Source organism: Alosa sapidissima, chromosome 12 (genome assembly GCF_018492685.1).
Source record: "Alosa sapidissima isolate fAloSap1 chromosome 12, fAloSap1.pri, whole genome shotgun sequence".
In the NCBI taxonomy this organism is placed as follows: domain Eukaryota; kingdom Metazoa; phylum Chordata; class Actinopteri; order Clupeiformes; family Clupeidae; genus Alosa; species Alosa sapidissima.
The window spans coordinates 712,811-726,871 of record NC_055968.1 but is presented as its reverse complement, the minus strand read 5'-3'; the positions used below and the strand labels follow the sequence as shown (position 1 = coordinate 726,871).

The 14,061-nt window shown below is 38.6% G+C and overlaps 1 protein-coding gene across 1 annotated transcript in view; it reads right to left on the bottom strand.

Annotated features, from left to right (window-relative positions):
- Window positions 1-14,061, bottom strand: part of ogal (O-GlcNAcase like) — a 70,265-nt gene that overhangs the window by 13,190 nt on the left and 43,014 nt on the right. Inside the window, exons 8-10 of the mRNA XM_042056167.1 lie at window positions 10,896-10,997; window positions 5,386-5,630; window positions 2,954-3,128 (exon numbers count right to left, since the gene is read on the bottom strand). Of these exons, the coding sequence (XP_041912101.1) occupies window positions 2,954-3,128; window positions 5,386-5,630; window positions 10,896-10,997 (522 nt within the window). The remainder of the gene's footprint in view (window positions 1-2,953; window positions 3,129-5,385; window positions 5,631-10,895; window positions 10,998-14,061) is intronic.

Here is a 14,061-nt window from a genome sequence, read left to right as displayed (position 1 = left end):
GAGGCTAGAATATTGTTTTTTCTTTCTACCGGGTTACAAACATTTATGAACTGATCACATTTCAGCCCTCTAAGTCACTTGAGAAACACAACTGAGCCCTAGCATCAGGTCTTGTGAAGTGCGTAAAAGTACATCAATATAGAAGAAAAGATGAGTAGTTTATACGATATGTCCATGTATTTAGCAAAATTAAACTTAACACTCTGAAGTTTTATTATGGGTATTTTGATTGAATGTCAGGGGTTCTGATATAGAATGACTACACAAAATATGGAATAATTACACAAAAGTCTCTATTTTTGCTATTTGTTAGGGTAACACTTTACTTGACGGGTGAGTTCATAACACATTCATAGCAGCTGTCATCAACTGCACATAAAGCATTCATGACTGTTTCATGAGACATGACTCAACATTCATACCGAACCTTTCATAATGTGGAACGACGAGAGCTTGTCAAAATAAAAGTCCAAAGTCGCAAAGCAGCATTGCTGTTTTTGGTCCAAACCTGATCATGTCACATCTCAGTCAATGGGCTACTCCAGAGCCAAAAAGACAGAACATGGTCAAGCAAATAATTTTTGTTTCATAAAAATATATTTGTTTTATGATGTAACCTTTGCAGATGATTTCTCATCTTTTGTTACAGGTTACACAAATACGGGTCAGCTGAATGTTGGCTAGTTTAGGACTACCTCTCAGTGTTAAACTCAGTGATTACAAATACTTCACAACTTGTATAGTAAAGTGACATTCGATGTAGACTTCATAAGATATTCATGAAATATTTACAAAGATACACAAATACGATGTTAGACTTTTATTTTGACAAGTTGTCGTCGTTCTGTCTTCCACATTCATGAATGCTTTATGTGCAGTTTATGACAGCTGCTATGAATGGGCTATGAACTCACCCGTCAAGTGAAGTGTTACCTTTTTTAGTATACATCTGCACAACTTATATTGGATAAAACAACATTCTATTTCTATGGATTCTTGTGGATATTTCAAGACCCAATATGCTGCAGCTACTTATTGATATACACTGCAGCTAGAAGGTAGGGAAACACCAAATGCGGAGGAGGTGGACGGGGGCATTTTTGATTAAATTGTATTGAGACATAGTAAGATTAATTTGTAAATGTAAAGCAAAAATGTCTCAATTAAATTTAATCAAAAATGCCCCCTTCCACCTCCTCCGCATTTGGTGACTTGACTTTTTACATATTGTACATGAAAAAGGTTGTCATGTATGGATTCCCAAGAGTCCAAGCTTTCAAATGGTGTATAATATTAACTATGCTATATAGCAATATGGTGCATATGATTTGGAATGTTGGGTGGAGGTGGGGGAGGGGGTAAAAAACTTGTGTACCGAACTGTACAACAAAGACAATACAGGTCTGTGCATGCAGGTGCAGAAAGAATATGCCATGGTCTAGTAAAGTGTAAAACCACTTGTGAAATTTGGTTACATTTTAACATTATGGGCCCTATCATGACATTCTAAAGTGCATCCTCACTCGTCAAAAGTCTATTCAAATTTAGTAGAATGTCCAGTTCACATTGGGAGGGGTTTTGTTATCAAAACAGCGCATGGCGTAACAAGGTGTTCCTAGGTCTTTTAATCAGTCATATGGGTGTGTTTGGGGCGTAACATCATTTTAAACCAATGAGAATGACATATGTCATTCCCTTTAACGGCTCAACGCGCGATATGTCAAATAAATGCATCGGTATTTTGGCATTCAACGGCGCATTTGAAGGAGGCTGCTTGCAAGACCGTATGAAATAGTCATTCTTAAACCATGCATTACTAAAACCTAGCATAGCCTTCACGCATTTGCACTCGTCTATTATTTGAACTCATTGGCAAAGTGAAACTAACTTCACCAAGGTGTCAGTCAACGAAGACAGTTATATGCAGTTACTTTCACTATTGACTGACAATGGGTTACCATCGAAAACATAGGCTGGAAAAAGCAACACTTACACTAATATTGCTCAAATGACTGAATAAAACAACATTTATCCTGCAGAGGAGTTGCTTATATCTCATGACAGTGCGTCTTCAGCTGTGCTCCATACGTGTCTCTCGCCTCTCCCCTAATCACTTTTAACCGTCATTACCAATTTGCACATGATGGTGAATAACTACTCATCATGAGATGTACAGTATTTCGTAATATCTTTATTCTAATTATGTTTCCCATTGTAATCGTGCAATTTGTAATGCTTTGCATGGACGTGCGCTGGTGTGCGTTCATGAATGATAGAAGGATGTTGCGTGCACCTGCCAATATGACTGTTGACATGCGCTCTTAAAATAGCATATGAACAACTCGCCATTGACTTCTGACCAGGTTTAGGTGGTGTATGATAGCGATTTTTAGACAACGCGCTAGTGCCCTCCCTAGGTTGTTAATTGCCACACCCCTGGGCGCAATGTTTAAAAAATAAACGTGCAAAATAGCGAATTAAGCTTTGCGCGGGTGAATAACGAGCTTTACGCCATGCGCTGGAGCCCAAAATACAGCCCAAGATTTCTAAGAAGCTTAAAGGTACAGTCAGCGATTGTGCAGGATGTCACGTTTGTTTATGTTTATCTTAAATGTATTAGTAGACGCTTTTTTCCAAACCAACATTATAGTTTAACCAAGGACCAAACAAAACACACCCGGGAGGTAGCTCATCCCTCCCTACAGTATTCGCAGTGAAACTCCCTGCAGGGTTTTGTTTTTGTTTAGGGGACAGGCTGCCCCTGACTTTGTTTCCAGTTTCCAGAGTCCAGGCTGCCTACAGAGACCAGGTTTTTTTACACTGTATTTATGGAACGGGTCATGAGATGATTGCTAAATGTGGCAAATAATTTTATGGACTTGAAATCACGTAAAATCGCTGACTTTACCTTTAACAAGATGAAACAAGAAGATATATTGAAAACATAACCAACCTATAGTTTTGACAAAGTCCCTGGCCATAGTCACACCACTCTTGATATCACAGATGTAGTTGTAAAGGTCATACAGGATTTGCCGGTTGGAGACATTTGAAAGCCGGTTAAACATCTGGACCACTGCCTCGCACATCTTGTCAAATTGTTCCGCTCTGGCACACCATTCAGTGTCCTTCAGATCCAGAGAAAAGTTATCTCAAAGTTATCTCACAACCTCAACATTTCACACAACCCTCAACCCATTTTACACAGCGTCCAAGATATGTTGGGACACTGTGTAAAATGTAAATAAAAACAGAATGTGATAATCTTCCAATTTCGTAGACCCATATTTACTTGCAAAAGGACACAGACTACATATGTAGTGTTGAAACTGACTAATTTTACTATTTCATTAAAAATATATACCAGCAACAAAATCTCAAAAAGGATGGGGCAAAAAAAAATGGAAAAGTTGTGTAATGTGAAAGAAAACACAAGAACAATATATAACAATAGGATATAACAATAATGCTCCTCAATGTGAAATTGTAAAGAATGTGGGGATTCCATTATCAATACTACATAATATTATTAGAATAGCCTACTCAGAGAATCCAGAGACAGGGCTGAAAGACAATATTGCATGGTTATGATATTCGGGGCCTCAGATGGCACTGCATTAAAAATAGATCTATGTCCTTTTCAGAGAACACTTTGAATATTTGGTAACACTTTACTTGACAGTTGAGTTCATAACACATTCATAGCAGCTGTCATAAACTGCACATAAAGCATTCATGACTGTTTCATGAGACATGACTCAACATTCATACCAAACCTTTCATAAATGTGGAAGACAGAACGACAAGAACTTGTCAAAATAAAAGTCCAAAGTCCCAAAGCAGCATTGCCGTTTTTTGGTCCAAATCTCTTACCTGATCACATCACATCTGAGTCAATGGGCTACTCTAGTGCCAAAAAGAAGAACATGGTCAAGCAAATTATTTTTGTTTCATAAAAATGTATTTGTTTTATGATGTAACCTTTGCGGATGATTTCTTATCTTTTGCTACTGGGAATGTCCAACCATTCCAGGATACACAAATACGGGTCAGCTGAATGTAGGCTAGTTTACCTCCCAGTGTTAAACTCAGTGATTACGAATACTTCACAACTTGTATAGTAAAGTGACATTCGATGTAGACTTCATAAGATATTCATGAAATATTTACAAAGGCTGGAGAGATTAAATTAATGGTATCCAGGTTACACAAATACGATGTTGGACTTTTATTTTGACAAGTTGTCGTCATTCTGTCTTCCACATTCATGAAAGTTTTGGTATGAATGTTGAGTCATGTCTCATGAAACAGTCATGAATGCTTTATGCGCAGTTTATGACAGCTGCTATGAATGTGTTATGGACTCACCCGTCAAGTAAAGTGTTACCAAATATTTCAACATATTTCAATAGTATGATGTAGGGCCCTATGATTTCTGTGATGCAGAAACCACGGATGGAATCATGGAATTTAGACATGAAAACAGAATAATCTTATAAACATGGATTTGCAGTGAATTTGCTGTTATTTTGTTGACATTTTAAATAAATGTTTTTTCTACTTTTTTGCCATTTTTAGTTTAAAACAGCAAGTGTAGTAAGGTCTCTGCCTAAACTGTGGCCAAATGACAATGTTAGGCATGTTTGCTAGTAACCATATCTTGATTTGCTTTGGTTTGCTGATCCTAGATGCGTGAGAAAGCATGTCTAAACAAGTAGCTTCTGATAAGCCAACATTGTTGAAAAAGAAACACTCAATTGACTAAAAACCATATTAAACTTACAAAGAGATTTGGCTATTGTCTCTGAGTGCATCTGACTGTGTCTCAAAACGAAAGCGCAACAAGTGTGACAGTAACAGTGGAAGCGCAATTGACTAGTAGATGTCAAACAGATTGACATCTACTCTTCTTCCTCCAATGTGATTTTTAAATTAAACTTACAACCGTGCATTAAGGCAGATAGGCTACCTATGAGTGAATCTGACGAAATTTAATTAATTTAACTATTATTTTTGCCCTAAGAGTTGTGCATTTTTGGTTATGCTGAATATATCAGCAATTCTATAAGGAATTCTGGTTAGAAAAAAAAAAGAAAGAAAACAATAACACATAAACAGCTAAAAATAAATCTGAAGGGAAAAAAACAGAATAACAAATAAAATAAGCTGGAATTTGAAAAAAAAATCTTGTCATTCCAGACTAGGACAACATTTCATTGCCAAAACTGACATCATCTCCCAGACATTTTCAGACTGCAGTGAACAGAAAAAAACACAGTTGTAAACTTGCCCCTGTGTCAACGGCTGTCAAACTTCAAACAAATACTGATGTAATGATATAATGTATAAATTACCTGTATGACCTGTTTTACAGGTAACACATACCTTCCTCATTGGATTGCTGTTGCATTTCAGCCAGTGCAGCTCCTGAAGCATGTTAAGTGCTGTTGGGCCATGCTGATATGGTAAGTAGAAGAGGTCCGACAACAGTATGAGGTCATCCAAGGTTAAGGGTTCAGCTGTGAAGAGAAACTTCTCTCTTGGACCAGGGACATAAAATGCATCTGTTTGCATTGGCACCTCCTCAGAATATTCCCTCTTAGACTGGCCCCCTTGGAGTGACCGAGAGCCTACCAATTAGGAACAGAACAAGTCAACAAGTTAATCTACTATGAAAAGACAAAAATCAAAATATAGCCGCAAGCGGCAATGGCGGGCCCGAGCACCTGCGGGCCGCAACCAGTGACATGTCGGAATCCAACAAAGCAACGACGTGGTGCGTTTGTGAAATGTACATATTTGATGCGTGGGCTATTTGCTTTTGTATTTTATTTTCTGCCACATTTACTCGCTTGGCCAGGTGGGGGCGCAATGCAAGGCAGGCCCATTGGGTGTCATCATAATCATAATATATATTAACCTGAGAAATTTCAGACCATTCATTTTAAGCAAAGAACATTTCTGATACACTTTTTGGTTGGCCAGATGGTGGCGCTATGTTAGGCATTGAAATTACACATGTGAATATCATCACAATAATGATCCAGTCAAAATAAAATATGTTTGTACACTTTCAGATCAATCACTTAAGGCATTGTCCATTTCTGGCACATTTCCTGCTTGACCAGGTGGTGGCGCTATGCCAGGCAGGCCCATTGGGTGTCTGGATATCATCATAATCATGATATCTATTAACCTGAGAAGTTTCAGAGCATTCATTCAATGCACTGTTTATTATGACACATTTCCTGTTTATGTGGTGAGATATTAAAATCATATCAAATATATTACAACATTCAAAAATCCCTTCACAATTTAACATCAGCGACATCTTGGCATAATGTTTGCCAAATTTCACATGAATCTGACAAACCGTCTAGGAGGAGTATGTTCAAATTGATCATGTGAAATCAGCATAATTGTCATTCTTTCTGTTGCCAGTTGGTGGCGCTATGCCAAACATGCATTATGGGCATGTGAATATTATCATTGACATGGTTTTCAATGACCTGTGAAATTTAAAAAATTTCAAGCCATGCATAGTGAATTATGACACATGTATTGTTTATGTGGAAGGGTATTAAAATTCATAGTTTAGCCATTTTGTCAAATTACAACATATCAAAAAAAGGCTTCACAATTTATAATCAGGAACATCTCGGCGTCATGTATACCAACTTTGACATGAATCGGATCAACCGTCTAGGAGGAGTACGTTAAAATTGATCATGTCCACAACGCACAAAATCTCAATTACCTCACTTCCTGTGGGCGTGGCTAATGGCATGTTAATACAAAAGTTGTTTGGTTTTGGGAGTTACATACACCCACCAAATTTGGTGTGTGTATCTAAAACTATATGCCAACCACAAGTCACAGTGACAAAAGGGGGCGCTATGGAGTTCCTGGGCAACGCCCGGTGCCAAGCTTTTGTCCCTGTCTATGCACTGTATCACTTGATGTGTGTGCCAAATTTCATGCGTTTTCACCCATGGGAAGAACCTCTTTTGGCATCATGATTCATCACATATTGTACCTAACTGCGATGCGTGACCCCTGACGTGTGTGCCAAATTTCAAGAGTTTTCGACCATGTTAACCACCTCAAAAACAGGAAAGCAAAAGAGTAGAATAACAATAATAATAATAATAATAATAATAATAATAATCCTTACAAAAACAATAGGGCCTTGCGCCCTTTGGTGCTCGGGCCCTAAATATAGCCGCAAGCGGCAATGGCGGGCCCGAGCACCTGCGGGCCGCAACCCGTGACATGTCGTCATCCAAGAAAGCACCAACGTGGTGCATTTGTGAAATGTACATATTTGATGCGTGTGCTATTTGTTTTTGTATTTTATTTTCTGCCACATTTACTTACTTGGCCAGGTGGGGGCGCAATGCAAGGCAGGCCCATTGCATGTGTCATCATAATCATAATATATATATTAACCTGAGAAATTTCAGACAATTCATTTTAAGCAAAGAACATTTCTGATACAGTTTTTGGTTGGCCAGATGGTGGCGCTATGTTAGGCATGGAAATTACACATGTGAATATCATCACAATAATGATATCCAAATTTTTTGTAAACGTTCAGATCAAGCAGTTAAGGCATTGTCCATTTTCTGGCACATTTCCTGCTTGACCAGGTGGTGGCGCTATGCCAGGCAGGCCCATTGGGTGTCTGGATATCATCATAATTATAATATCTATTAACATGAGAAGGTTCAGACCATTTATGCAAAGCATAGAGCATTTGTGGCACATTTCCTGCTTGGCCAGATGGTGGCGCTATGCTAGGCCTGTGAATTACGCATGTGAATATCATCACAATAATGATATCTAATATTTTATAAAGTTTCAGATCAATCACTTAAGGCATTTTCCATTTCTGGCACATTTCCTGCTTGGCCAGGTGGTGGCGCTATGTCAGGCAGGCCCATTGGGTGTCTGGATATCATCATAACGGCCGGTGCCAAGCTTGTATCCCTGTCTATTCACTGTATCACTTAATGTGTGTGTCAAATTTCATGCGTTTTCACCCATGGGAAGAACCTCTTTTGGCATCATGATTCATCACATATTTCATATTAGTCTGCACAAAATCCCAAATACCTCACTTTCTGTTGGGCGTGGCTAATGCATTGTACATACGAAAGTCATTCATCTTGGGGAGATACAGACACCTACCAAATTTGGTGTGTGTAGCTGAAAGTATATGCCCACCACGGGATCAGTCATCTAAGGGGGCGTAAGGGGGCGCTAGCAAGTCTCTGGGCCACGCCCGGGGCCAAGCTTTTTTACCTAGCTGCTTTGTGTGACACCTGATGTGTGTGCCAAATTTCAAGACTTTTCGATTATGTTAACCACCTCAAAATATTTGGCAACAACGGGATCAGTCACCTAAGGGGGCGCTAGAGAGTCCCTGGGCAACGCCCGGGGTCAAGCTCTTGTACCTAACTGCGATGTGTGACACCTGACGTGTGCGCCAAATTTCAAGAGTTTTCGACCATGTTAACCACCTCAAAAACAGGAAAGCAAAAAAGTAGAATAACAATAATAATACTCGATAATAATAATAATAATAATAATAATCCTTACAAAAACAATAGGGCCTTGCGCCCTTCGGTGCTCGGGCCCTAATAATAATAATAATCCTTACAAAAACAATAGGGCCTTGCGCCCTTCGGTGCTCGGGCCCTAATAATAATCCTTTCAAAAACATTAGGGCCTTGCGCCCTTCGGTGCTCGGGCCCTAATAATGCTTGAGGGTGATCAAGCATAAGACGCTTGTAGTGACAGGGCCGGGACTGGTAAGGTGCTAAAGGGAGTGAGTGTCATGGTAAAGGTGCAAAAAGTAGTCCAACCATAGTCCTTTAGTTATGTGTGCATGGCAAGGTGCTCAAGAGAGTGAGTGTCATGGTGAAGGTGCAAAAAGTAGTCCAACATTAGTCCAACAGTGCAACAGTGCAAGAGTAAGGTCTTGAGACCAGCATAAATAATATGGACAAATAGGAGAGTAAAGTATAATGTAGACAAGGTAAAATAAAAAAAAATATTTCAGTGCAAGAACAGGTTGAGGTAATAGGGTTATAGCCATTCATTCATTCAGTATTGTAGCAGAAGCCTGACCGCGGCCATACTGTACTGTACCGTACTGTACACTTATTCTTGATTGAACACTATTATAATGTTACTGTTTCTGCACTACAATGGTACTGTTACCACACTGCACATAGCTGTACATACTGTACATATATGTTTATATGGTTCATACTAAATATCCATATTTATTCAGTTTTTTCTGTAATATATTATGTTAATACACTGCATATATCTATATTGTTTTTACTACTTTTATAATGGTACTGCCTCTACATTGCACATATCTGTACATGTTGTTCATACATTGTTCATATTACATAGCCATATTTATTCTGCTCTTTTAAGGTTACTGCTAATACACTGCACATACTTATATTTCATTTATACTACTCTAAACCACCTTCTGAAAACATCTGTACACTACTGTCTACACTGCACTATATATTTTGTCCTGTTTATGCACCATCTACTTTCTATATCACATTGCACTTTTCTGCTTTTTTGCACTTCTGCTTAGACACAAACTGCATTTCATTGTCTCTGTACTTGTACTCTGCACAATGACAATAAAGTTGAATTTAATCCAATATAATCTAATTTTTACATGATTTATTTTATTTTGACTGGAGTAGAATTGCCCTGATTGATGATGTGGAAATAGCCCTGACTTTCTTTCAGAACAGTTTTCTTGACATTCTGAACAGACAAGCACCTATTGTAAATTTAGAATTAAGGGACGGGATAATCCCTGGTTTACTTCTGAGATTTCTAATTTGCTCCACGAGAGAAATGTGGCCTGGGCAAAAGCAAAGAGGTCAGATACTGACTCTGACTGGCTTTTTTTCCGACAGTTATAAAACAGATTTACTTCACTCTTCAGAAAAGCTAAAGCAGAATTGTATCTATCTGAAACCACCAATAATTTGAATGACCCAAGAAAATTCTGGAAAACTATTAAGTCATTATCTGCATCTACTAAACCAACAGGTTTCCCTTTGTCTTTGGTTAAGAAAGGTGTGGATATATCTGACAAAGTAGTAATGTTGAATCATTATGTTGAAGAGCATTTCATCTGGGTTCTTGTTATTGCCCCTATGGTGTTGGAGCCTGTAAATGACACCTTTACCACTACCGAAAACACTTTCAGTCTTAGCCTCTTCTCTATTGCTGATGTTCATAAAGCCCTGAAACAATTAAATCCTTGAAAATCCAATCTCTAGGTATGGTGAAGTGTATGTGATGATGTGGGGCTATTTTAATTTTAAAGGCCAAAGGAACTTTGTCAGGATGCATAGTATTTTGGATCCATGACATAACTGGCCTTTAAAAATAACTCAATAAATGGAAATGAGCAACTACATAGCCCATAATCCAAAGCAGTTACCTAAATTCTGAGACCCCCAGAGAAGGTATAGTGTGAACAGGAAGGAAACTGAGGCCCCAACAGAGATTAAGTGCACCAGAAAGAGATCCGTGTCCTCTTTCAAATGAACTCATAATGTGAGTCCCTTTTGTTTTGGTCCACTTTCTGGTCCCCTTTTAGTGGACATGTTTTAACTGGGGGGAGTTGCCAAATGAGTATGGCAATATCAATGTGGAGATTAATCCTGTTTTTTTATTTTCAGTTCAGTTTTTATGGAGCACAGTAAGTAATCCAAAAGAGAAGAGAATTATTCTATAACTATAAAATCATAAAAAAAATGAAACTTTAGGGATATCTGGCATCAGCTTATCTTTTATTATATGTGTGATATTGCTGATATTGTATTGTGAATTTATGCTTGTCTTACCGCCTGGTGGATCATGAACACTGAACTCTACCAGCCACTCAGAGAGTGCCAGCTGCAATGCCTCATGTGGGATGTAATCTTTGAAAAATGTATTCTTTCCACCTACAAGGAAACAATGATATTGTGTTAATTAATTTTTCACGATAGGAAGACAAAGCTTGGGTTCTCATTTTCCTAACTCAAATATGAAATCCATGTTTTTACTTTTATTGTAATTTTTCACTTGCAAAGAAATCCTTGTATCTCCTGATGTACAAAGCCTTGTGTAATTCACACTGAACATGGTGTACACAGAGAAAAAAAACAGTGTGAAACTTGTGACATGCACGCATCAATGCAGCTTTTCTTTGTACACCCCAATCAACATACAATTATGCACACAAACACAAGCACCACACTCCACCCCCTCACCTCCTACAATTCCACTCATTTAATATGCTAACTAGATGGGCACTGGAGCGCACAGACTTCCTCTACGACCAAATCCTACCTTTTGCAATATTTACAGAAGTTTTTATTCTTTATATGTAAAGTGAGTGTTGGGGTTGGGGACCACTGGTTGAAGGACTGCTTTAAGGGAACAGGCAAATTTGTGAAGGCATACCCCATTCAGATATCTAGGATAGGATAAATCTTTGCTAATATCCTAATATCTTTAAAGCAGTACTATGTACGTTTTCTACTTTATTATAACACATTTTATGGGGAGATCATATAGCTAGCATAGCTGCCAGTTTAATGCACATTAATAAATACAGCCGCTTTAGAGGAATAAATAGTATATTTAAAAGGTAAAAAAGTAAAAATATATACATAAATATAGCCGCAAGCGGCAATGGCGGGCCCGAGCACCTGCGGGCCGCAACCCGTGACATTTCAGAATCTAACAAAGCACCGACGTGGTGCATGTGTAAAATGTACATATTTGATGTGTGTGCTATTTGTTTTTCCATGTTTTTTTTTGGCACATTTACTTGCTTGGCCAGGTGGGGGCACAATGCAAGGCAGGCTCATTGTGTGTCATCATAATCATAATATTAACCTGAGAAATTTCAGATTATTCATTTTAAGCAAAGAACATTTCTGATACACTTTTTGGCCAGATGGTGGCACTATATTAGGCATGTGAATTACACATGTGAATATAATCACAATAATGATATCCAATATTTTATTAAGTTTCAGATCAATCACTTAAGGCATTGTCCATTTCTGGCACATTTCCTACTTGGCCAGGTGGTGGCGCTATGCCAGGCAGGCCCATTGGGTGTCTGGATATCAACATAATTATAATATCTATTAACCTGAGAAGTTTCAGAGCATTCATTCAAAGCATAGAGCATTTCTGGCATATTTCCTGTTTGGCCAGATGGTGGCGCTATGCTAAGCATGTGAAATATATGTGTGAATATCATCACAATAATGATATCCAATATTTTATAAAGTTTGAGATCAATTACTTAAGGCATTGTCCAATTCTGGCACATTTCCTACTTGGCCAGGTGGTGCCGCTGTGCCAGGCAGGCCCATTGGGTGTCTGGATATCAACATAATCGTAATCTATTAACCTGAGAAGTTTCAACCCATTCATTCAATGCACTGTGACTTTATGACACATTACCTTTTTATATGGTGAATTATTAAAATCTTGACATATTACAACATATTAAAAATCCCTTCACAATTTAACATCAACAACATCTTGGCATAATGTTTGTCAAATTTTACATGAATCTGACAAACCGTCTAGGAGGAGTATGTTAAAATTGATCATGTGACATCAGTGTAATTGCCATTCTTTCTGTTGCCAGGTGGTGGCGCTATGCCAAATATGCCTTATGGTCATGTGAATATCATCACTACCATGGTATTCAAAGACCTGTGAAATTTAAAACATTTCAAGCCATGCATGGTGAATTAAGACATATTTATTTTTTATGTGGAAGGGTATTAAAATTCATAGTTTAGCCATTTCGTCAAATTACAACATATCAAAAAAAGCTTCACAATTTAGAATCAGAAGCATATTGGCATCATGTATACCAATTTTCACATGAATCGGATCAATCGTCTAGGAGTATGTTAAAATTGATCATGTCCACAACGCACAAAATCTCAATTACCTCACTTCCTGTGGGCGTGGCTAATGGCATGTTAATACAAAACTTGTTTGTTTTTGGGAGTTACATACACCCACCAAATTTGGTGTGTGTATCTAAAACTATATGCCAACCACAAGTCACAGTGACATAAGGGGGCGCTATGGAGTTCCTGGGCAACGCCCGGTGCCAAGCTTGTATCCCTGTCTATTCACTGTATCACTTGATGTGTGTGTCAAATTTCATGCGTTTTCACCAATGGGAAGAACCTCTTTTGGCATCATGATTCATCACATATTTCATATTAGTCTGCACAAAATCCCAAATACCTCACTTTCTGTTGGGCGTGGCTAATGCATTGTACATACGAAAGTCATTTATCTTGGGGAGATACAGACACCTACCAAATTTGGTGTGTGTAGCTGAAAGTATATGCCCACCACGGGATCAGTCATCTAAGGGGGCGTAAGGGGGCGCTAGCAAGTCTCTGGGCCACGCCCGGGGCCAAGCTTTTTTACCTAGCTGCTTTGTGTGACACCTGATGTGTGTGCCAAATTTCAAGACTTTTCGATTATGTTAACCACCTCAAAATATTTGGCAACAATGGGATCAGTCACCTAAGGGGGCGCTAGAGAGTCCCTGGGCCACGCCCGGGGTCAAGCTCTTGTACCTAACTGCGATGCGTGACACCTGACGTGTGTGCCAAATTTCAAGAGTTTTCGACCATGTTAACCACCTCAAAAACAGGAAAGCAAAAAAGTAGAATAACAATAATAAATATAGCCGCAAGCGGCAATGGCGGGCCCGAGCACCTGTGGGCCGCAACCCGTGACATGTCGGAATCCAACAAAGCACCGACGTGGTGCGTTTGTGAAATGTACATATTTGATGCGTGTGCTATTTGCTTTTGTATTTTATTTTCTGCCACATTTACTCGCTTGGCCAGGTGGGGGCGTAATGCAAGGCAGGCCCATTGGGTGTCATCATAATCATAATATATATTAACCTGAGAAATTTCAGACCATTCATTTTAAGCAAAGAACATTTCTGATACACTTTTTGGTTGG